Below are 26,277 nucleotides of genomic sequence, written 5' to 3' on the forward strand. Positions count from 1 at the left end.
CTAATTCAGACTGACTGACACAAAAACAACATGACAAATAAGCTGCCTTCTATCAATAATCTGACACTGAGTGTATCAGCTTGCTTAGCATTGTGGGTATTGACACCATCATGGTGTTTATGAGTAACAGATTTACGCAGATTATGCAGGTTAAACAGGTTAAAGCAGATCACAAGCCAGATAATTGTTATGATCTAGACACAGAGCCAAACAACAAATGCAAAGATTGCTGTTTTTTATGAATTAATTTTTCACAGGTACTAAATAGTCCAAATTAATTGAATATTCAGTTCTGGAAAGTTAACAAGAGGGCAATTCATCATTTGAATTTGTAGGCCCTTTAAAAATGGACACTTATTAGCACGTGTTGTGGAATATTACATAGAATATAATAGTCTGAAGTCAACAACAACACTGGGAAAACATTTAGATAACATTAAACAAACACACACAACTGACATTTAAAAGAATACATATATCCTAAATAACACTGACTAACACTGGTTCCCTTTCATGGGAACTTCGAACTGCGTCCTCTAGGGGTCGCTATGGGGAACGCCTCGTCGTGACCCGTGTCTGAAGCATACATTGAAAAAACACCAACTCGTTGGCCGGCGACAGCCATGACGTCACTACCGGTGCGACTCCAGTATAAATCGGCGCCGGGAGCTACACATCATTCTCTTCTTCGCTTTGAATTTGTAGGCCCTTTAAAAATGGACACTTATTAGCACGTGTTGTGGAATATTACATAGAATATAATAGTCTGAAGTCAACAACAACACTGGGAAAACATTTAGATAACATTAAACAAATACACACAACTGACATTTAAAAGAATACATATATCCTAAATAACACTGACTAACACTGGCTTTACCCCCAAACAACAAGTGCTGGTTAGTACAGTAACTATTTGTTTGGCTCATTTTTGTTTCAGAATGACAAAGATGTTCATGTTACAAGACAACATCACTACAACAAGCTTTTCAGTCACAAACCTGATGATAACACAGATAATCGAAGGCCATGGTACAATCATTAGCTCTTTATCTCAAGGTCCATTTATTTGATCATTAATGACTTGTCTGCCAAAATTAGATTTAAAAATAAATGGGGTGTTGCTGCAACTTTGTGTTAAAGGCAAGGTTATTTTGAGCATGATGTTAAGAACATTTAATAAACTTTAAGTAAAGTTGACCAGACATGATTAATCAATGTGCTTGAGATGTTAAAATACACCATACAGAAATAGCATAATGAACCACCATACTTCATTAGATCATTCCAAAGGGAGAAGCAGTGCATTGACACAGCAAGACATATTTAAGAGGTATATTTAAGATGACCTGAACATAAAAAGGTGAACAATCCATTCAGTAAACTTTCATATACAACAACGTTTTGTACCTCTTGTCTTCTAAGATAGCTTTGTTCATCATTAGCAGACAACAAAAAACAGACGCTGGCAATTCAACAGCGTTACCTTTTTGTATCATCATTCACAACTACACGACAAGTGGTGCGTGGGTATTCACAAGTGAACATTTTGGAAAGGGGGGGGAAAATGCAAAAGTCTTGACATAGCAGTTTTGCTTGCGTCACGTGACGTGGCGTGGCTCGGCTGTATAGTCTGTTGAGCTGGTTTCATGGCTTTTGTTGGGAGATTAGTAGAGCACACACAGAGTGGTGATAGGTCCGGTCTGCTGCGGCAGAGACGGCCTCAGCAATGCAACACTGACAAATACGACCAAACCTGACCAGACCCCACAAAATTCCTAACCATACCTTAGTTAACAGCCGGGTCCGTAGAGCTTCAAATCCACCGTTGGTATACATCAGCCTGTCGACTGACTCTGTCAAACTCTGGGATTTTTTTATTGGTAATTTTCCTGTCTGTCACTGGTTCTTCGTGACCAAAGAGTGGCGTAAGAAAGCTTCTTTTACGCGACTCTCTGTGGCCCCCTCCAATGAACCCCCACCTCGAGTCAAGGATCATCATCTGCCAACACAGTAAGTCAATGGGGAAGCTTTAAGAGCATTTCAAACCAGCGTGTTTCACCGTTTGCTGTGTTCAGGTGGTTAGTTGGCTCTTTAAATGCGCTGCTGTTGGTTCACACATAACCGCAATGGGAAGGTCATGGAACTGCAGTGGAGGAGGGAGATGGTAAAAGGTGTTGATTGGGAGAAATGGTACTGAGAGAAGAGAGATCTCTTGCCTGCGCTCTCCCATTCTTTCTTTATCCCATTGTCAGGGGACAATGATCGTGATTGGTTCACCTCTCGCAATGGTGCAGGGTAAAACTACCTGAACTTTTCTGTTCCCCGATGCTCCATGGCTCCAGGTCCTCTTCCTCATCTTCATCCTCCTCTTCTTCATAGTGGCTGGGTTCTTCAATGGAGCTCTCCACGCGGTAGCAATAGGGCTGACCTTCTGTGTACTCATAGATGGTGGGCAGACTGCCCTTTAGACTACAGCGTCGCCGTAGGGCCACCAGAAGAGGCTGAGAACAGAGTAAAAACAGTTAAACAACTTTTGGGTTACAATTAATTACTGATGATGTCTGTAGACTGTCTATTGTTTGGTTGTGTGTTACAGAAAATCATGAAGTCTCCTTACCGAATTTATTTCTTATTAGATGGGATACTAGCAGTAATTAACAGAGAAGGTTGGTTAACGTCTAAAATTATTGTATTGTAAGGTCAAACTAAATGAAAAGCATATAGTAAAAATACTGATAACACTTCACAATATAGTTCAATTTTTAACATCAGTTAATGCATTACGTATCATGAACAATCAAACAAAATGTATTAATCTAGGTCCATGTTAAACTATAAATATATTATGGTTAATTGTTAATTCATGTTTGTTTATAATGCATTATATTTTTTATGTATGTATGTATGTATGTATGTATACACTGACAGCTTTGTACCTTTTCCCAAGAGTGTATTATATTAGAAGCATATAGTAAAAATACTGATAACACTTCACAATATAGTTCAATTTTTAACATCAGTTAATGCATTACGTATCATGAACAATCAAACAAAATGTATTAATCTAGGTCCATGTTAAACTATAAATATATTATTGTTAATTGTTAATTCATGTTTGTTTATAATGCATTATATTTTTTATGTATGTATGTATGCATGTATGTATGTATGTATGTATATATACACTGACAGCTTTGTACCTTTTCCCAAGAGTGTATTATATTATATTATATTATAATTTGTTATAATTTATAATTATATGTAAAATGTATACTATAGAAATTAACAGAAACCAATAAAAATACTGTAGAAGTATTGTTCATTGTTAGTTCAGGATACCTAAAGCACTAACTAATGTTAACAAATTGATGCTTTTCTCCTCAGGGAAAACTAGTCCCATCCAAATAGGACTTTAATTAAATGGTTCACCCTGCCAGTTGAAAATGGTGAGTGAAAACATATAAAACAAATATTTATCTCGCATAGCCTGATTAACCCAAGTAGATTCCAAGTAGTTCCTGGATCAACATCCTTGATGGTCCTGGAACAACATTACTATCAGCCAATAATATTTTAGGGCTGGAGTTAGGTTTGATAGGCAGACAATGTTCTTGTCTCTAATTTTATGGGTAGGTTAAAGTAGGGCTATGACTGTTTGTCAGCAAATATTGCTCCAGGAGCATCAAGGAAGTCCTACTTGGCTAATCCATGTTGTACCTCTTATAAAGAAGGCATCAAGTCTTGCAGTACAACTGTCCTTTACCCAAAATGAAGCATTTATCACAGTGTAATTTTTACAATAAGGGGGACTGTGATTGATTTTAAGATTCTGTTGATTTACCTGTGGCATGGTAAATATGTCCACGTTGTTGCCCAGGTCAATCCAGGCAAGACAACTGAACTTCTTGGAATCTTTGAGGGCTTCACTCAGATCTTTAAGGATGCCAAGAGTCAGACGGTTCCCATTGAGAGCCAGTGTTGTGAGTTTGGGCAATGCACCCAGGAAGGGCAGAAGTAGACGTAGGCCCTCGTCCCGGAGCTCAGTGAAACTAAGATCTACGGATATCACAGCGCCCCCACTGGTCTGGAGGTAATACGCCACATGCCGTATGTCACGAGTTGATAAAGGGATGCTAGAGAGGTCCACAGAGTCACTGCAGAGCTTCTTCTGAAGTGTTGTCTTAAGACTGAAAAGTGAAAAAAAAACTAATATTATATACAGAGCAATTCAATGAGAAAACTAAAAACAGATATACAAGCATTAGAGTGATTTGGACTGTAAATCTGATCATTTACAGCAAATAAGGAAATGCTGCGGTTTTAACAAAATAGAGGTTAAGGATTTGAATACTTGGTCTTTATTGAAAACCATTTTTTTCTGGCTATGAGCTGGTACTTGCCAGTACTTTAAATTACAGGGACAGGGGTAAGAAGGCTGCTGTGGTGTGGGCAGAGCTTGGGATATGCTATTGAGTGTGCTTCCATTCACATTACAGTTTTTGTCTGAAAATGATCAAATCTTGAGTTGCAATCATGTCAGAATTCAGAACAAGCATTCATTTTATAATGTGCTAAAGAAAAGCAGGCTACACTTTATCAAAAACGAGTGTTTTTCAGCTTATTAGCTTGTATGGATTGCTTTAAGACTACTTAATAATTTCATTACAAATGTAGAAATTACATTTATTTATGTACATTTGAATATTTTAGTGAATAAAAGTGTAAAACAGTTGCATGAAATAACAATCCATGTTTTTGTACGTGAATAATTAACATATGTCAATATACTGTATGTATGGGAGATTTTAATGGAGCACAGATGGATGCTGATTGGATATCAGACTCTAAACACATAATTTTGGGTCCTGCATAGATACATGCACACTGGTGGTCACTATTTCAACAATAAAACTTATTTGATTGTCTACCATTCATGTATTTTTGTCCCACCTGTAAGCCTGGCTTCTCTATATGAGGATACTGTGATCTCTCAAATGGGTGGGACTTTACAACGAATGACCAGTAATTAAAATCTGTTGATTTAGATGTCATAGCTGAAGTTGAAGTCATTATAACATTTAGTGTTATGAAACTCATCGTTGGCCTTTGGAATTTGATTATTGCATAATCATAAGCAAGTCATTTTACTGTCTAGTACAATAGTGTGGTTAGAGAAGCAGCTTTTGATGAAGAACACTGTAGATATAAAACAAGAAACAAAAAAACAACAACACTGAGCGCACGGTTTGTTATTGTCTGACATCTGTGTTTGCCAACTTGTGAGAAGCATGAGTTGGCAGTTATATATGTAAATTTCATCTTCACTGTATCAATACTGATAAACATCTATTCAGTGAATATTATCCTTTGCAATTCTTTGTTCAATGATTTAGCCAAGTTGTCACTTGGGCGAAGGTACAAAAGCTAAAAGGTGCATCTCTGTACTTTATTTACCCCCAAATGGTACATATTAGTACCTTAAAGGTACATATTAGTATTTCAAAGGTACATATTTTAAAAGTACATATTAGTATCTAAAGTGTACATATTAGTACCTTTTGAAATGGTACCACCCAGTGAGTTTTTTTTTTCCCTGATAGTGTATATTCAATTTATGTGCATATTATCCTCTAGCTTCAAAAGCTGGCATTGAGAGCTTTTGCAGAAATCAGACGGGAGCTTTCATGCATGTATTGCCAGTTATGACATAGTCTCGACTTTGCCAAACCGAACCTTCTGTTTCTTCTTTTTGAGTCATTAGTTGGTGTGTTTAGTCTATTTGCAAGGCCCAATTAAGTTTCAGCATGAAAGGTCTTCTCATGTACTCTATGATGCGATGTAAAAATTCATAGTAGGCTTATGATGGCAAGCAGAAATGCAGCCCATAGCGCTTCTACCATCATGCTCTTTGATATGAGGTTATTTGGCAAAACTATAAATGTCTGGCTTCACTTCAGTCGTGCATATACATTTCTTTTGAGAAGCTTCTTTCTGTGATAACTTGGGTCTGTAAAGTTGTGTTGTCACACAATATTATTTTAGTGTGTACTTTACCATAGACTTGATAAGACTTGCCTGTAAATGACTTAAATAGCAGAAATGAGTGCAAACTGTCAAATCCAGTCAAAACAGACAAACCAGTTAATCACTGACTTCTTCACACCAATTTATGTGTCCAATTTGTCTATGCATGAGCATATTGTGGCATGTCTTTGTGTATGCAAGTCAAATACTGTAAGAACATAGATGTACTGTACTGTACAAAGTGGCACTGGGAAACATACAGTCTGTAAGAAGAGGTGATATTAGAGCTATATAAGAGATTGATGAAACCTCCTAAAGTATTATTTTCTTCTCAAATAATTTCTGAAGTAAGGTTCACAGTCAGAGTTCACTATTGTTCTGCCAAATCGCACTGAAAACTGGATCCCTGCTGCTGTGAAAGCTGCTGTTATGAATTGTTTTGTTTGTTTCTGATGATGTTTGCAGGCAGCAGACAGAATCAGTGCCTTTCTGCTCACCCAAAATAAATCTTCTTTGCACTCTCAAAGCTGTTCCATGTACAGTTGCTAAGACATCCATATGTAGTTCAAACATTCAACTGAACTGCAGAACATGAATATTTTTTAATAATAACATAATTTTTTTTTACAGAAAGATAAGAATGTTTATTAGAAGGTGTAATTCAATATTAAAATACTTTCCCAGACTAATATCCAAAGGTAAATATAAGCCATTCCCTTGTGAAAAAGAGGTGCACTTAATTGTATTGAATATGCAGTTAGACTTAAAATCTTAGAAGTATGTAAAATGCTACTTTCAGATTATAAAGCAATAATCCCCAAGAAGCCGTGGTTTACGGTGAATTTATAACAGCTACGGGGCGTTGTTAGGCACGGCGCGAAGCGGAGTAAACCCCGGCTTCACGGGCTTTATTGCTTTTATAAAACGGTTATTCCATATATGTAGTAAGGTTTCATAAAATAAAACAGAGCAAATAAAGTGTAATGATATTAATAAAAACAGTATTCTTCCACCAAACAATGTAGTTCCTCAGAAACAGTTGTGGTTGCCAAGCAACACACAACCGTAAACAAAGGTGTGTGTTTGTAGAGTAATTTACAACAGCTTCGATTGTGGCTCAGCCAATCAGAATCAAGGATCGGAACTCTCCGTTTTATAATATAATATTAATGAAACAAAAGGGCACTTAAGTGTACTTAAAGAGCATACAATTTCATCACTGTATTAACACACTTAAATTAACTTGTAAAAAGTGCATTTTGTTATAATGTCAAATGAAAAGTTTACTTTAAATTACATTTTAAATCACTATGCTTTGATAATCTTGTTTCTAGTTTCTTAATAATCTTTATAGTAGCACACTTATTTTGATGTGTTGACTAACATTTAAAGCACCTATACTTGCACCTATACTAAAGTATTTGATTATTATTTGAACTCTAGTGTGGTTTTGATATTACATAAAAGTTAATCTACTTTAAATGTACTACATGGCAACTTCATTAAAAATGTAAAAACTACAAATATATTTAAATACATGACATACATGTTTCAATAGACATGGCATTGAAAGTATATTTGAATTTACCATAAATGTCAGTCCATTTGGCAGTATACTTTAACCATAATTTATATAAAGATATTAATTATATAAATATAGATTATATAAAGTCCTTAAGTTGGGCAAAAAAGCACTCTCAAGTTCAACAAAATGCATTTAATATACGTAAATTTGAATTATAATGCATTTTCATTTAATTGTAAATAACATGCAATTAAGTGTCTGAAAACATTACATTCATTTCACCAATAACTAAGTATATTACTTCCATAATAAGTACTCTTTTTTAAGGCATGTTAAGTGTACTTCTTTTTCATTTTCTCAGTAACTCTGTGGTGCTATTAAAACACTGATCAGTTTGTATGAGGACTAGACTAGCATGACAACCAGTGATCTGAGTTTGGGGTGTGGCTTTCTCTTTAGTTGATCAATGGCAGACAAGGGGGCATGTTCAGGAAACCTTTTGTAAGACATTATTTTTCCAATTCCTTTTGGTGTCAGTAATGGTACTAAAATTATACACTTCACCTTTAAAACCAAGTTAAAATGTTTATGCTGTCACAAGATAATTTTATTTATTTATTTATTAAATGAAGTGAATATTAAGATCATCAAAAGAACAAAGTTCCTCCCCACCTCAGTCCTCTATCCATATTACCATCTCTGTGGCAGTCTGTGAGCTTCATTTTGACCTGGTTCTATTAACAGGATCAATAACATGCAAACACAGACATACATCTACTTGAAAATCACTCAGCTCCACAGATGTACATGATACTTTCTTCATGATTTGGGTCACATGGTAACAATGAAGAGATTTAAATGGAAATAGGGAGTCCTGTAATATATACTGCCACACAAACCACAGGACAGAGATCAAAAGAGCATTCATTTGCCAAAGAAAACACACACACACACACTGAGATGCAAATGTATTATTACAATCCTCTCAAAGGCTGATGTCTCTTCATGAAATCCCACTGACAGTCTTCCTCTATTTTCCTATCACTGGTAGCAGGTGGCATCGCTCTTCTGTGTTTGGGCCCCAATTCAATTTATTTGCCAAATATAACACCAGGTCCAACCCCCTGGGGTTTGTGCTGTATACGAGTATCCACAGGCTTTATTTTGACATACAGTGGTTCTTTTAAGCTTGCTGCCTCATTGCTGCTAACTCACAAGCCAATCTGCTTTGCCTTTAAACAGTGACATTTGAGGGATCTCTGTGATTAAATAGCAATAGGTTGGCCCATGAAAAAACTGTGTGCTTTGATGAAATGCTGAAGAAGTTCTTTGAAGATGCTTTAGAGATCTGTTTAAATAAAAAGTCAGCCAGGGAGGTGCTTTTGAGAGAAAATAAGATAAGTCTGACCTACCAAACTTGCTTCAGATCTGATTTATTTAAAGGCTAGGACAAATTGGTTATTAAAAACAATTCATATTATTTATGTATTTGTTTATGTTTGCATTTTGCCATTTTAAGCACTGCAAAAAGTGAAAAAAAAAAATCTTAATCAGTTTTTTTTGTCTAGCTGTGAAGCAAAACACTTGAAGAAATAGCTCACCCAAAAATGAAAATATTCTGAAAATTTACTCATCCTCAGATTATGTAGATGAGTTTGTATCTTCTGAACAGATTTAGAGAAATTTAGCGTGACTAACATGACTTGCTCACCAATGGATCCTCTGGAGTGAATGGGTGCCGTCAGAATGAGGGTCCAAACAGCTGATAAAAACATCTGATATCTGATAAAACTAAAGACTCTTCGGGGATCTGAAGGATGCAATACTACTCTATAGGTACTTAAGATTAACATGAGATTGGCAGAAACTGTGTGTGTTATGTCCCCTTTAAAGTTAAAATGTCTTGATGGATTTGTTTCTGAAAAATACATAGCTTTTCACGTCACAAGACATTAACTGATGGACTGGAGTCCATTGGATTACTTGTGGATTATTATGCTGTTTTTATCAGCTGTTTGGACTCTCATTCTGATGGCACCCATTCACTGCAAACGATCCGATGTGATGCTAAATTTCTCTAAATCTGTTCTGATGAAGAAGCAAACTCATTTTTGGGTGAAATATTCCTTTAAACATTCTTAAAACAGGATACATTTATTTGAGAAGCACAATTGTTGAAAAAAAATTCTCACTGTATATGTGAGATATTTTTTACTGGAAAAAGAAAAATACTGATTGATTTTTTAAATATGTTTTTGTGTGATGTGCTATATGTTGTCAAAAGGTAAACTGTGACTTTCAGGTTGCGAAACAAACTAAAACACAAATCTGCCATCTGTGCCACTGCAGGATGGGTAAAAGAATAATATAAGTAATTTTAATGTGTTATTTATCTGTTTATTTTTCTTGCAACGAGGTGCCAGTTTAAATTACAGTCACTTCGGGCTCACTTCACGTTCCTTGGCAACCAGCAGCTATGAGTGACATTAATTTTCCTTACTGTCAGCTTTCGTACAATCACAGACACTAAGCATTCTGCACTCAGACGCCGCCAATGTCTGTTCCCTCTGCAGCACATTTCTAGTCTATGGAAATATGCGAGTTTTGAAACATATCGATGCATCAATAGAAAGACAAGATTTTGGCCATGTTGAGCTGAAAAGATTTCCTCCCCAACCTTCATTTTCTCCCTCCAGTCTTCCCTGACATGTCTGATTCAAGCCTCACTCCATTTAGTTTTTGCAGAATCATCAATGATGCAAAATACCTACATTATTAATTCTGGCCCAAAGGTACTTTCCTCGTCTTGTCTTTCTCTCTTTCACTTTTTCACTCAATACCCAGCTGGACTTGCTGCCAATCTATTAAAAAATATATTTTTAAACTGAACATGATATGCTAATTAATAACTCAAATTAATCACACATTTGCCATGAAACCCCCCAAATGAATAGCCTCAAAGGCATAATATTTTGGCAGATGAGTAAAGCATTCAATAGATCCGATGTGATGCTAAATTTCTCTAAATCTGTTCTGATGAAGAAGCAAACTCATTTTTGGGTGAAATATTCCTTTAAACATTCTTAAAACAGGATACATTTATTTGAGAAGCACAATTGTTGAAAAAAAATTCTCACTGTATATGTGAGATATTTTTTACTGGAAAAAGAAAAATACTGATTGATTTTTTAAATATGTTTTTGTGTGATGTGCTATATGTTGTCAAAAGGTGAACTGTGACTTTCAGGTTGCGAAACAAACTAAAACACAAATCTGCCATCTGTGCCACTGCAGGATGGGTAAAAGAATAATATAAGTAATTTTAATGTGTTATTTATCTGTTTATTTTTCTTGCAACGAGGTGCCAGTTTAAATTACAGTCACTTCGGGCTCACTTCACGTTCCTTGGCAACCAGCAGCTATGAGTGACATTAATTTTCCTTACTGTCAGCTTTCGTACAATCACAGACACTAAGCATTCTGCACTCAGACGCCGCCAATGTCTGTTCCCTCTGCAGCACATTTCTAGTCTATGGAAATATGCGAGTTTTGAAACATATCGATGCATCAATAGAAAGACAAGATTTTGGCCATGTTGAGCTGAAAAGATTTCCTCCCCAACCTTCATTTTCTCCCTCCAGTCTTCCCTGACATGTCTGATTCAAGCCTCACTCCATTTAGTTTTTGCAGAATCATCAATGATGCAAAATACCTACATTATTAATTCTGGCCCAAAGGTACTTTCCTCGTCTTGTCTTTCTCTCTTTCACTTTTTCACTCAATACCCAGCTGGACTTGCTGCCAATCTATTAAAAAATATATTTTTAAACTGAACATGATATGCTAATTAATAACTCAAATTAATCACACATTTGCCATGAAACCCCCCAAATGAATAGCCTCAAAGGCATAATATTTTGGCAGATGAGTAAAGCATTCAATAGACAGTACAGAAAGTGTCTATGCTATTTTTTATTCTACACATGCACACTTTGCATTAATTATTATGAATTATTAATTAAATTGACAGCCCAACTACACAAATCACAATTACAGATGTAAGAGGGAAGGATATTTCCATATTTTCTTTTTATGTTTCATTATTCAGATACCTCTGGCAATAAGAATTAACTGGGGGAAAAGAAAAATAAAGAGTAAAAATATTTTCTGCTTTACTGGCATATTACACAATCAGTAATCAACAGGCTCTTCTCTTCTCGCTCATCCCAAATAGCTTCATTTAAGGTATGAAATCGGCCTTTTAGCACCTATGTCAATCTGATTTTGTTCACAAATGGTTGAAAAGAGGCATGCAGCATAGCTTAGTGTATCCTAATAGATAGCGAACAGCTTGTTCATTAAAAAGCAAATATGCAAATCTGAACACGAACACAATAGCATTACTGCAGAATCCTACTAATGAAAATATGAATTTCTCGTTCAGTGATCTGTTTAAATGAACAAAGAAATAAGCTAAGTGTTGTCTAATATGCTAATGAGAGTCACGAGAAACCAACTAACTGCTTCAAACCAGCCGATTGCATCTTAAACACAACCACACACAAAATAAACAGGTCTTGTGTAGTCGTGGCCTAATGGTTAGAGAGTCGGACTCGTAAACCAAAGGTTGTGGGTTCAAGTCTCATACCGGCAGGGATTGTAGGTGGGGGGAATAAATGTACAGCACTCTCTCCCACCTTCAATACCATGACTGAGGTGCCTTTGAGCAAGGCACCGAACCCCCAACTGCTCCCCGGGCGCCGCAACATAAATTGCTGCCCACTGCTCCGGGTGTGTAAATGCAGAGCACTAATTCTGAGTATGGATCACCATACTTGGCCACATGTCACATCACTTTTACTTTCACTTTCATATGTGTGGAGTCAACTGTTACTTTTGTGCATACTGCTCTGTTGGACTTTTTTCTAAAAATTGTTCTGCTTTGGCAGTGAAAAGACCTACACTGTTGGATGGCAGTCAAGCATAACAAGGTGCTAGCGTTAAGACCCTATGAATGTGCGGGTAGTTGTCATCGCATCACTTTTTGGTCAGTTTTGTCCCCACTGCTTTATAGCAGTCCTGAGTAATCAATAAGCTGCCAATCAGATGAATGGGAAAGCTAACATGTGTATTTGTCTGACTATGCTAATGGGCTACAAATGGGACAAAAGATATAAAAGATTCTCCAGTGCAAAGCAAACATGATTGTGAGTGTGATTATTTAGCAAAACCTGTACACAAGTAGTAAAGCCAGTTTGCCGGGGCCTGTTCTTCAGCCCTGAATGTGTCTGAAAGAGTTTGAGAGGTGACAGATAATGCAGAGGATACTGAAAGCTTAAAACCAACCAAGCAGAATGAGTGACAGTGAAAAGGAAGACAAGAGGAAAAGAGTGGTACAAAGACATGTCTCCCACCGCCGTTGACATGGCAATAGCTGTTTTCTACCTGAGTGGATGCTTTTACACCTTTGATCAGTGTGAGATTCAGACTCACACTTACCTCCAGGAGCAGATGCTGGTCTGTCTTTCTATGAAGGCCTGCCAACAGCACTAACACATCATGGCCTTAATTGCGTACTGGTATACAACATACAGAAGCAGAAACACTGACAATTACAGGTACATGCCATCTGAGAACAGAATCATTAGTACCCGCTGAAATTAAAATCACAAATACGGCATTGAAACCACATGAGGGTGAGTAAACAATGACAGAATTGTCATTTGTTTGTGTACACTAATCGTTAAAGTCTATGGCATCTCAGATTTACAGCTGAGAACTAAACCCTAGTAATCTTTCATGTGTCTCCACTAGAGTTTCAGAAAAGATCTCAACCGTGTCACAAACTGCTCATATTTGCAGAGACAATACAAAATAAATGAATAAAGACACTGGAACAGGAACTGAAACATTGCTTATCAAATTCTTCCAAAATCAGATTATCTAGAGGCCATGCAATCCACAATAGGTTTATAGCTTGAAAGTTGTAAGCAGGAAAATTTCTGTTCACCCTCTGCAACTTTTTTGGGAAATAATATATTTTAGGAGTTTTATTTTGTGACAACTCGCTTTGATGGATAAACAAGCAATCATGAAGTCATGATCTGCTGTAACGTTAGTGCCTAATTAGGCACTAACGTTACAGCAGGTGAATGTCACATCACATGATTAATATTCATGAGCTAAGCACATATTATCATGGTTTTGGACATGTACCATCATTAGGGTAAGTTTTTTGAACCCGTATACCATGGTATTCTTTAAAGTAGCTTGGAGTACCATGTAAATAATATGGCACATGCATATGTTAATCAACGAGTACCACTGTAAGCCTATATACTGTATATGTATCATGGTATTACACTGTAAGAAAAAAATTGAAGTATCATTCTTGCATATATACAGTATATATATATATATATATATATATATATATATATACTGTATATGTATAGCAATAATTTTTTTATGTAATATAATATAATATAAAAAGTTTATACCATGTTTTTAGACATGTTATGATACAATATGATATTTACTCCATGTAGATTACACCAATATATCTTAACCAACATGGTATTTATACCCCTTTTTGTCTTGTTTTGAACATGAATCTAAAAATAATAATAAAACAATCTAATAAAACCAAAATATTGATTAAGAAAAAGATTTTTGGCAGTGAACCATTTGATAGCATTACTGAACCATTGGAACTGCCACATTATTTTTCATAAGCGATATGTCCTTGTTTTAAAAATGACCAGTACAGTAACACTTGCTTATGTTTAACGATTCTGCATAATACATGAGAATCGCAGTGTGAAAATACCCTTCTCTCTCTGTGAGTCTCTCATCCACTCACTGCTTTATCCTCCCCTGAGAGCCTAAAGGTAATAGAGCAGGGAGGCATGGTTAATTCAGGATGTGGAAAAACTGTATTGAGTAGAGGCAATGGATTCAGGGCACATGTAATGGCCATGTGGGCGGAACGCATTCATACACACATTTATTCACTTTTCAACAAGCACACAAATATGCTAAATATATTCTGCAACCATTGGCTGGTGCTTGTTTAATATACTGCAAACTAGCTGCTCTAATGAATTTAATAAATCAGGTGAAATGAACAGGTTTATGTTGAACAAATAAGGTTCAGGTCAACCTTGTGGAGTATTATGCACCCAAGTCACAAAGGGCATTATGGCTCTCTCTTCAGACAGCACTTCCCACATCCAGTAGCAGTGCTGCTAAAAAGACTCTACCAATCAATAGCAGAGATGAAGGCGGGCTGAAATGAATGGGCCAGCGGTGGCAGGCCAAACAAGCTCTAATTTGTTACTCTCATTTATAATCACACTATCTGAAACTGCTACCGGATTTCTGTTCAATAAATCTTGGAACTGCTCTGCAGTTTATGCAAATTTCAGTAGATTTTCAAGGTGTTAAAAAGAAGGAAAGGGAAAAATTATGTGGACCAGTGTTTTTATGTTAACTAAAACTAAAATGATTAAAAATCATTTTTGAGAACTGAAATAAAGTTGAAATGAAATAAAATACAAATATCAGAATGTATTAGAAATGTTCCCTACGCAACTAACTGAAATAAAATAAAATATAAATAAAAGAAATATAATATAATATAATATAATATAATATAAAAGTTCATAATAAAATTACTAAAACAATAACTGAAGATAAAAGCTAATTCAAAATATCCAGTGTATGTATATATATATATATATATATATATATATACACACACAATTTAGTGAGGTTTATACATAAAACATGAAAAAAACTGCCCATGACATAAGAAAAAATACTTAATTCAATCTGAAATCAAGTCTTAATATCTCATGCACTTTTGCTTCCCAAGAAATGTATCTTGTTTTAAGGATTTTTACATCTTTAATAATACCTGAAAAATAATAATTTTGTTATTTAAAATATGTCTGCATATTTTACTGGACAAAAATACTGATTACGAAAAAGATTTGAACCATTAATATAATTTATTAATAGTTATAAAATACTAAAAAACAAAATCGAATAGAATAGAATATATACACAGTAAAGCGCAATGTAAATGCCTCATTAATTTAATTATAAAATTTAATATATCGAATAGAAGCTGAAGTAAACAGTATATCTAGTTCAGAATGTGAGGTGTAACTCTGAGGGATGGAATGAAATTGAACTCCATATCAGCACTTTCTGATGTTTTGATGGCATGGAGGACAGGGAAAATTTCTCACCAGGCCTGGGCCTTTTTCCGGGTCATACTTTTTCTAAGCCACTTGGAGTGAGGGGTCAGGTGGTAGATGAGCTGCCTGCAGATTTTATCAGACGACTTCTGTGTATCTGAGTCCTGAAAGAACAACATGAATAGAAAGACACAATATAAAATGAAAAAAGAATCATTCGATTAAATTTGATAAGACAAATGTGGAGCCTGCGGCATGAAGTTCTCATATTCTGCGAGTAAACAAAATAACGCACTATAAGGAGCAGATCAGGGCAGTTTCTTATTGCAGTCATTTTTTTATAAAGTTTGATGTGCTTTTTAGATCTAATTTTATATTTGGACAAAACGTACACCAGAAAAACAATCTTCTCTGAGACTGAAAGCAGTAATCTCCTTTTATATACAGTATAATCCAGATTAGTTTTGTGTCTTTTTTTTTTTTTTTTTGCCTTGTGGATGATCATCTAAAGCTTTAAACCTTCATTAAACACTTTCAATGTGTAGCAGCCAAATCAGACTAATTCCTCAGATCAGTGAAAGACAAGACAGAGAAAAAAAAATCAAGATGATTAATTCAAATCATCTTTAAACGAATTAGCTTTTCTGGGTAGGTCGATCCGTCGCTGTCTGTGCTGCCTTGTAAAATATTCTCGATAAAGTGTGTAAGACAGCTGTCAGAGGCCATGGCATTGGATGAGGGACACTTTTATGGCTTTAAATTAAATTACAAATCTCATCGATCTTAATATCAATGAAAGTCCATTTTTATTGACATCCATACAATGTCATCTGGACACTTGCTAAAGTTTGTCTGCTTTAAACAGAGCTGTTTGTCTGCTGTAGTTAACTTTACCCATGATCACACAGGATCCGGGGCATAGTCACTTAGACGACACGATTTGTTAACCTCAGATTTAAAATGCACTAACTGGATTATTGTGGATTGCTCTGGATTTGAATGTCACAATCCAACCTCACTTTCTAAACCAAAATTCCACTGCTGTCTTGCCTTCTATTAATAACTTGCACCCTGCTTTGATGGAAATCTCTGGACCTCCCACTGGCACAAGCGAGGTGACGATTTCACATTTAGAGATGCAACACTGACGGTACACTGCAGACTGTAGGAGGTGGAATAAATTATGTCATCAAATATTTATACTGGAACAGGTGTGATGTTAAACCAATGCCATTTAATACACCAATGCCCTTAACGTTTCCGCTTTAAACATGAATTGCAAAAAAGCTGAGGGGCAAATTCAATTCACAGTTGCACAACTTTAGTTTGTAGTATTTAGAATGTGTGTGTTAAAAAGTACTGTGCATTCAAATGAAGTCATTGTCATTTGTTTTCAGCTCAAACACGGTTTCTTTCTATGCAAATGAGGCCTATTATAGAATGTGGCTTATTTGTTTTATTTCCACCTTTGGAATTTTATATAAAATATTTGTGAATTTTCTAGTAATCATATTTTAAAATGGTGATCATATGATGGAGAAGTGCGCTATAATTGTGGATAAATCTAGATGTGTGGTACAGACGAGCACACTTTATGGCAGACTGTGGTGGTTTATTGCATGGAAAACAATTGCCACCACATAAGAAATTTTTTTTAAAATTGGCTTTAGTAAATCATAATTATAACAAAGTCACAATTATGTCAATTATAACATCAACAAAAGTTGATATTATGAGAAACTCATCTAATTATGAGATTTAAAAAAGTCATAATTTTGAGATTAAATAGTTACAACTATGAGATAAATCATAATTGTTACATACAAGCGAGAGAAAAACTAAATGAAGCTTTTTGTCATAATTATGAGAAACTCATCATTATAATAGGTAATTAACTTTGTATCTCAATTATGACTTAGTATTTCATAATTTTGGCTTTTTATCTCATGATTATGTCTTTTTAAAGCCAAAAGAGGGTTTGCGCTGACACAAGCTGTTAGTAAATCTGGCAATTAGTATCTTATAATTTCAGCTTTTGCCATAATTATAACATTTTATTTCATAATTATTACTTTTTATTATTTATTTTTTTTACTTTTTGTATCATAATTTTAATGTCATGCTTATGACTTCTATCATAATTTGTATAATGTCATAATTGTGACTTTTTATATCATAATTTCTACTTATGTCAGAATTTCAACTTTTTATCTCACAATTTCAATTTACTTTTGTCATAATTATACTTTTTATATGTAATTATAATAATAATTATAATAATTATGATGGCCAAAGCATGATTTCATATGTGACTGAAATCAGATTCCATAGTATTGCATTCTGTGCAGTGGCATCATGCAGCTGTGTCCAGCACAATTTTTTTGTCTGTTTCATTACCTAATTTGCATAATTATTTTAGTGAACTGGGTATCAGTGGGCACAATTCCCACCTGAATGTCTGCCTCATCAGAGCCTTTTTTGGCAGTCATCTCTCAGATAAAATCAAATTCAGCCACTGTCACTTGCAAAGCAGGTCAGGTTAAAGCGTACAGTTTCCTGGTGACAGTTTGTGTACAGTCCTATAGTCTATACTGAGTGTCACACTGAGCTGAAACTTTAGATAAGAATATACATCTCTCTTAAGAACCAGCTCCTTATGACTCTGACAGACACACAGCAAGATCTCCATCTAATTTAATGCATCTGCTCTTATACCTAGCAGCAGCCTCAGGGTTCAGCAACTATATTAATCATTATTATTAGAAGAAGAAGAAGAAAAAAACTGCACACTATTATAGACACTCTTTAATGGACAAGAATATGAGAATGATAAGCAAGCAGACTTTAGTTTTCATCAGACTGATAGCTTCTATTGTGCCCTGCAGCTGGTATGGCTTACAAATCAAGACTTCAGCAGGAAAAAGAAATCGGTCTCAATGGAATGGCCTGTGGTGCTGATTCAAAGATTCTGGATAGCTGTTGGTCTGACTTAAGGCGCACTAATGCTTTGCTGATCTTCAATCATACCATACTTTCGGCATATAATGATCAGCAAATTCAGACACAGTGCCTCAGACAACACTCTGAATATCTTTCAAAGAATTTATTCATTTTAGGAATGGTTGTGATGCAAGTTGTTAAAATAACAACTGACGCCACTCAAAAGCAACAATAGTTTAAGTTTATGAAGAATTGAGCTTAAAAGCTAATGGTTTGATTGAAGAGATTCAACTACACTTCTGTGATGCATACAGGGTTTGGAATGAATACATGAAGAAACAAATTAAACATCTTAGTACAGCTAATCACTATATGCAAACACATTTCTTTTCATTTACTTTAACTAGCAATCAACAAAGCATAGAAATGACATGCTCAATTGAAGCTGAATGACTCACCTTCTTTGGGCACTGCATGTCTCTAGCCAGGCTCAGCAGGAGCTCATGAGATATGGGGTCCACCAGGTTTAGAAAGGATGCGTTCTTATAGAGGATATCATTGAGTGACGTACCCTCTAATCCCAGGTCCTGAAAAAGATTGAAAGAGAGCACATTTTATCATTCGCTCACTCAAGCTGCCTTTTCTGGCAATTTCATGATGTACTGTATGCCTCTGAATGTTGATTTTTGTCCTTTTTCATATTGGTACTGTCAGGGATTTATGCTGAAATCTATATCCATATAGGTACACAAGGTATGCTACTATCTTGAGCTAAGACAACAAGGGGCCACATTTACTAATAATTTCACACAACTTCCATACTTATGTGTGCAACAGTTCTCACACAACATTTCCTCTAGATTTATAGATGACTCCATTGTCAAAGCACAACAACAAGTTTTTGTATTGGTTGGGAGTATGTACGTTTTGCATGTTCATTGGGTTCCTCTTTAGAATTCGCTAGACCTATGTTTGCTCTTGGTTTGAGGAAAAAATTATGCAAATGATGTATCAGTATTTCTGCCTGAAAACTTCCATATGAAAACTCTTCCATGTCGCCTAAGCTAACACCCACCATTGTTACTTAAATGGGCCTGACTATTTTAGTTTAGTTTTTCCCATGAAAATGATTTCTTAATGTGTTAAAATGGCTTGAATAAAACTCTACACCCTTACCTCATTGAGTATACAAAGCTCTATGAATATGCAAATTGGTTCCCACCTCCACTCAATCACACCAGCTCGGACCTGCTCTACTTTCACTCAGTTAACTAAAGTAGTAAACGCTACACAATGGCAAGTGGCAATATTGGTTATCGGAGAGTGAATCCGCGAGTGAATTTATTCAAATTTTGAATAGATTATAGCCTAGAAAGCGTACAAAGAGCAATCCCTTTAAAATCACTTAAAGGCCGTCACTCATCTTAGTTCACTGCGATCTCACAAAGTTCTGTAATCAATTAAGTTTTACACTGCACAATTAATCTCTTATTTACATCACGTCTACACTTTGTTTGTTATAATGAGAGGATTCGTGAGCATGCAGAACTCAACTAAATGCTAAACAAAACTCAGACGTTCTGATTAACCTAAATGCCTCTGATTGGCCATTGCATTCATGAAATCACCAGATATGTATGTGATTCGTTACAATGCTCAACGCTGCAAAAAACACCTCTGGCCAATGGATGAAAAGCCTCGCCCCGCAGGTTGACGGGATTGGTTACATGTTCATGATGTAGGAAACAGTGGAGGTTTAAAATTGTGTTTTCGAGACTGGTTTTGGTACACCACAGTTTTACATAGGAAATGCTTAGCAGTGGTGTTGACTGATAATTTTGCACATGGTTTGTCTTTAAGCATATTAAAAACACCAGCCAGACATGTAAACAATTTTAAAAACTTGATTTTCACCACAGGGAGGACTTTAAAATCTTTGATTATTTATTCTGCATCTAAAGTTGGTTTTGACAGCTGTCCCAAAAAGTCAACTGGCTCTTTGGGAAAGTCCCAATGTTGAGAAAAATCGAGAATATAACTTTCATGTATTATGCAACTTTGATTTACATAGATAAGAATAACTCTAGAAAGGCAAGATTGGGGTGTTTCACTGAGACAGAGTGAGAGCCGCAGTCTTTCAGTAACACAGAGGGGATTATGAAACTGCCTCCACTGGGTTATTAATATTCAAAGACCAGATGCTTTTATCTATGGTGACTTGCATATTCAGATTGGAACAGGTCTTTGCACTCAGTGCGGTTGGAGTGTGCATGCTTAAATGTGTTTAGCTGCAGGGAAGGAGACGCCCACACCTACCCACCTCTCTGTCCCCTACTTTACTCCATCCATCCATCCAGCACCATACACTTTCTCCTTTTCTCCCATTATCGTGTGCTGAATCTCAGTCCCACAGAAAAAGAGCACAGGGGTCACTTCAACTGCAGGAAACCTGCTTAGACCAGCATGAATTTCCAGAATGAATATTGGATAGCGCTGGATTGAAGGCATTTATGCAAAATTATGTCCAGTGAGGCTTTAAAACCACATACAGTTTTTTTCTGAAACAGATGAATGTGAATCTGGTAACATTTTATTATGCTGTTTGTTGTACTTTTCGTGCCAGTTCGGAAATTAAATGTCTGGTGAGAGACGCTGCCTAAAAGGTAATCGGCATTTGAAAATCCCACCCTAAACCTAATTGATAATGTTAACAAACATGAGTTAAATATGCACATGCAGAAGCAACCATGTCATTTTAGCTTTAAAGGTTGTTGGTGTTTTAATGCCTCTAGTATTCATTTTATATAACTGCAGTGAATTGTATAGGTAAGTTTTTTGGAGTTTTGCAGATGCACATTTTTCCAATGAGCCTACATTGGTTTCTTTTGTTGCTAACTAGCAGCTATGCATTGTCTGCAAAAATGAATAAAGTCTAGTGTTTATGGGGTTAAACTGCCTGTCTGAGAAATGTAAATGTCATTAGTGTTTTATTAGATCCAGACAGCGAGCGAGCAGAATATGAAAAAGTGCATGTTAAGATGTGTAGGGCCAGTTATGCGCATATACACATTTCAGATGGTAGGCAAGATGGATGTTTTTTTTGTTTTAGCAAGGATGCCTAATGATGCTTGGCTCTCATGTCTCTACTCTAACAAAGCATTTTATCTTAGTATGAACAACACACACTAAGTCAAACAAAGAAATAATAGTGAAAGTCAACACAAATTGATCTGAGAGGCCTGGGAGATGGTAATAGGACATGATGATAAAAAACCTTTTAGGATTTGAAAATAATTCCTGTTACTGTGACTTCCAAGAATTCAAATAATATCATCTCTAAGACAAGCCTTTTGAGAAAGAGACTTGAGTAAAAGACCAAGCACCGCCTGACAGCGGCCTCAGGTTATATCATGCAAGATCTGGGGCTGTCAGCTTGTTTTTTTAGATGCAGTCCGGCTAGCTGGTATCTCTAGATCCTTTATGCCAAAATAAGTTTTCATCAGTAGTGTGAGATCACTATAGCAGTCCTGTCACTAACTCACATCTCTGTAAGTAGTAGAGGAAAACCGGGCAAGATGCCCCAGAGTAAGACCTTCTCTCCTTCAATTTTTACTAGACCATAGAATTCAGTGCATGTAGTGCATCTATTTTGATATTTGAACATCAACTTATATCTGAACCGGTTTGAGGTTAGCTTACTTTTTTTTTTTTTTTTTATAAACCTAATCAGATGCATACTCTTGAATATAATATTTGATTTAATATTTATTTATCATTTTAAGGCAAGATGCCCCAGAGTAAGACCTTCTCTCCTTCAATTTTTACTAGACCATAGAATTCAGTGCATGTAGTGCATCTATTTTGATATTTGAACATCAACTTATATCTGAACCGGTTTGAGGTTAGCTTACTTTTTTTCTTTTTTTTTTATAAACCTAATCAGATGCATACTCTTGAATATAATATTTGATTTAATATTTATTTATCATTTTATATTATTATTACTACTATTATTGTTATTATAAATATAAATATAAAAACACACAAACACACACACACACGTTATCAATTAGAATTATACAAATTATTATTATTATGAATTATTATGCTTTTAATAAATTAATTAAAAATAAATGTTTTTAGATAATAAATTCTGTTTCTGTAATCAGATACCAGATGGTTTCCTGCGGGGGGTTTCTTGCCTGGTAGGAGGTCCTCATACCCCAGTTTTGTGCTGTAATAAATTAGCAAATGTTTATTTCCCCTAATAATATACAGGATGATGCATCATCAGAATGCACATGCTAAATTCATATGTTGCAATTTATCATCATTTATACATTGTTTTTAAGACCCTGATCCACTTAATTCCATGCTCTTTTATCAGTTCCTTCCATGCCCACTCTAATTGTGTTCGCTCCTGTTATAGCAGCTCTGAAACATGAGACCCATTTTTAATTCTCTGTTTCTTGATAATGGGAGAAAGCCTTAATAAAGACTGTGAACGCACACAGAGGACCACACCGCGGGTCTCCGGTGACATGCTTGTCACTGCATAGGTATCCAAGACTATCTTTCTGTGTTGATTAAAATGCTCTCTACTCTGGGATGTCAAACTCTCAAATGTAATTAACAGCACGTCCTGAGAGAGGGAGACAATGCAAGAGGACTATAAAAAACTGAATTTAAAAAAGGAAACAAAGGGATGACAACAGGCAAACTGTGGGGGGAAATTACATAAAAGGCTAAAAACATGAGAAGAGAGCAAACAGTGTGAATATTGAATACAAACAAGTTACTAATAGTTGTAAGACCTGCTGGTACAGGCCTATGCGAGTCCTGTTCTTGATTTGTATGGCCTGTTGTACATTTTAAAATATTGACCCTCTGTGAGACTGTACATTTGCTGCTGGCACATTTCATGCTTAAACAAACTTCTTACAAATGTAACAGCAAATATAAAGTTGAAACCCTTTCATTTAAATATATAAATGAACACGCATTAATGTTTTTGAGTTGTTGAACGTGAAACCCTTTACTTTTTCTAAAAAAAAGTGTCTGTCTACCTGGAACAAAGCTATTTCTTCTAATCTTAACACTGTATAAAAAAACATACATTTTGCATTTAATAATTTAATTTATTGATATATAATATGCAACCTGATTTCCTGATTTCAGACCACTATAATTCAAGTTCAACAAATGTTATTTCAGTCCTCGCTGACAATTTTTCATAATAAAGTAAAAAAGGTGTAGGCTGAATATTCAATTGAACAGAAAACACTTTTCAAGAACTACAACAAATGGCTCATTATGAAGTCACAATGTCACTCATTTAAATAATTCCCAGCCAAAGAATGTGCAAAAAAGGGGGGTGAGGCCTGTGCTAGAGACCATAGACTGTAAAAAAAAACTAAAAAACATACCACTCTGAAAAATCCATGCTTACAAAGGTTCTGCATGATCCTCTTGTTCGTAAACATTCTCAGTGTAAATCAGGCTTGAATTGGTTTGGCAAAATTGACGCCATCATTTACAGCTCAGCAATGAAACTTGCTGTTATGGTGAGGGGCGTGACATTTCCAGAACACGCTCTGACCAGTTCGGCAATCACAACACGCTGGGCCAGCTAACCAATCAGAGCACATTTCGTATTTTGGAAGGAGGGGCTTCATCTTAACAGGACATAAAATATGTGAAAAATAATGTTTTTGGAACAATCAAGCATGAAATCCTAGTACACCTCAAAAACTAAATCAAGCCTGTAATCTCTCAATTGCGAGAAAAAAAAAAGTCAGAATTGTGCGTTAAAAAGTTGCGATTACCTTTTAAAAAATGTTTTATCAGTGGCAGAAATGGCCTTCCATAGGAGAGAGAACAATACTGCCCTGTAAAGGCAAAATGCAGTAACTATAGCAAACGACACAACAGCCAATGGAGCAGGACTATCTGTTTGTCTGAGCGATGGTAGATGAGGGGAGTGTTCAAGAAACCTGTTTGAAAACACTCGATATTCAATTGAACAGAAAACACTTTTCAAGAACTACAACAAATGGCTCATTATGAAGTCACAATGTCACTCATTTAAATAATTCCCAGCCAAAGAATGTGCAAAAAAGGGGGGTGAGGCCTGTGCTAGAGACCATAGACTGTAAAAAAAAACAAAAAAACATACCACTCTGAAAAATCCATGCTTACAAAGGTTCTGCATGATCCTCTTGTTCGTAAACATTCTCAGTGTAAATCAGGCTTGAATTGGTATGGCAAAATTGACGCCATCATTTACAGCTCAGCAATGAAACTTGCTGTTATGGTGAGGGGCGTGACATTTCCAGAACACGCTCTGACCAGTTCGGCAATCACAACACGCTGGGCCAGCTAACCAATCAGAGCACATTTCGTATTTTGGAAGGAGGGGCTTCATCTTAACAGGACATAAAATATGTGAAAAATAATGTTTTTGGAACAATCAAGCATGAAATCCTAGTACACCTCAAAAACTAAATCAAGCCTGTAATCTCTCAATTGCGAGAAAAAAAAAAGTCAGAATTGTGCGTTAAAAAGTTGCGATTACCTTTTAAAAAATGTTTTATCAGTGGCAGAAATGGCCTTCCATAGGAGAGAGAACAATACTGCCCTGTAAAGGCAAAATGCAGTAACTATAGCAAACGACACAACAGCCAATGGAGCAGGACTATCTGTTTGTCTGAGCGATGGTAGATGAGGGGAGTGTTCAAGAAACCTGTTTGAAAACACTCATTATTTTTACATGTCTTAAATATCTTATATTGCTTTTTTACTTTATTGCTTTTTTCCTACAGCAGCTTTTGATTTATTCGTACACATACACACGACGCATACAGTGGGGCAAATAAGTATTTGATACACTGCTGATTTTTCAAGTTTTCCCACTTACAAAGAATGGAGAGATCTGTAATTTTCATCGTAGGTACACCTCAACTGTGAGAGACAGAATAAAATAAAAAAAATCCAGAAAATCACATTGTATGATTTTTAAATATTTAAATAACATTTTATTGCATGAAATAAGTATTTGATCACCTACCAACCAGCAAGAATTCTAGCTCTCACAGACCTGTTAGTTTGTCTTTAAGAAGCCCTCCTATCCACCACTCATTACCTGTATTAATTGCACCTGTTTGAACTTGTTACCTGTATAAAAGACACCGGTCCACACACTCAATCAATCAGACTCCAACCTCTCCACTATGGGCAAGACCAAAGAGCTGTCTAAGGACACCAGGACAAAATTGTAGACCTGCACAAGGCTGGGATGGGCTACAGGAAAATAGGCAAACAGCTTGGTGAGAAGGCAACAATTGTTGGCACAATTATTAGAAAATGGAAGAAATTCAAGATGACTGTCAATCTCCCTCGGACTGGGGCTCCATGCAAGATCTCACCTCGTGGAGTATCAATGATCCTGAGAAAGGTGAGGGATCAGCCTAGAACTACACGGGAGGACCTGGTCAATGACCTGAAGAGAGCTGGGACCACAGTCTCAACGGTTACCATTAGTAACACACTACACCGTCATGGATTAAAATCCTGCAGCGCGGG

The 26,277-nt window shown here is 35.9% G+C and overlaps 1 protein-coding gene across 1 annotated transcript in view; it reads right to left on the reverse strand.

The window, feature by feature from the left end:
- Positions 1-710: 710 nt before the first annotated feature.
- Positions 711-26,277, reverse strand: part of lrrc75ba (leucine rich repeat containing 75Ba) — a 37,765-nt gene continuing 12,198 nt past the window's right edge. Inside the window, exons 2-5 of the mRNA XM_016236919.1 lie at positions 19,155-19,283; positions 15,808-15,920; positions 3,845-4,190; positions 711-2,504 (exon numbers count right to left, since the gene is read on the reverse strand). Coding sequence (XP_016092405.1) covers positions 2,277-2,504; positions 3,845-4,190; positions 15,808-15,920; positions 19,155-19,283 — 816 coding nt within the window. The 3' untranslated portion in view covers positions 711-2,276. The remainder of the gene's footprint in view (positions 2,505-3,844; positions 4,191-15,807; positions 15,921-19,154; positions 19,284-26,277) is intronic.

Source organism: Sinocyclocheilus grahami, unplaced genomic scaffold (genome assembly GCF_001515645.1).
Source record: "Sinocyclocheilus grahami isolate Dianchi unplaced genomic scaffold, SAMN03320097.WGS_v1.1 scaffold501.1, whole genome shotgun sequence".
Taxonomy (NCBI): domain Eukaryota; kingdom Metazoa; phylum Chordata; class Actinopteri; order Cypriniformes; family Cyprinidae; genus Sinocyclocheilus; species Sinocyclocheilus grahami.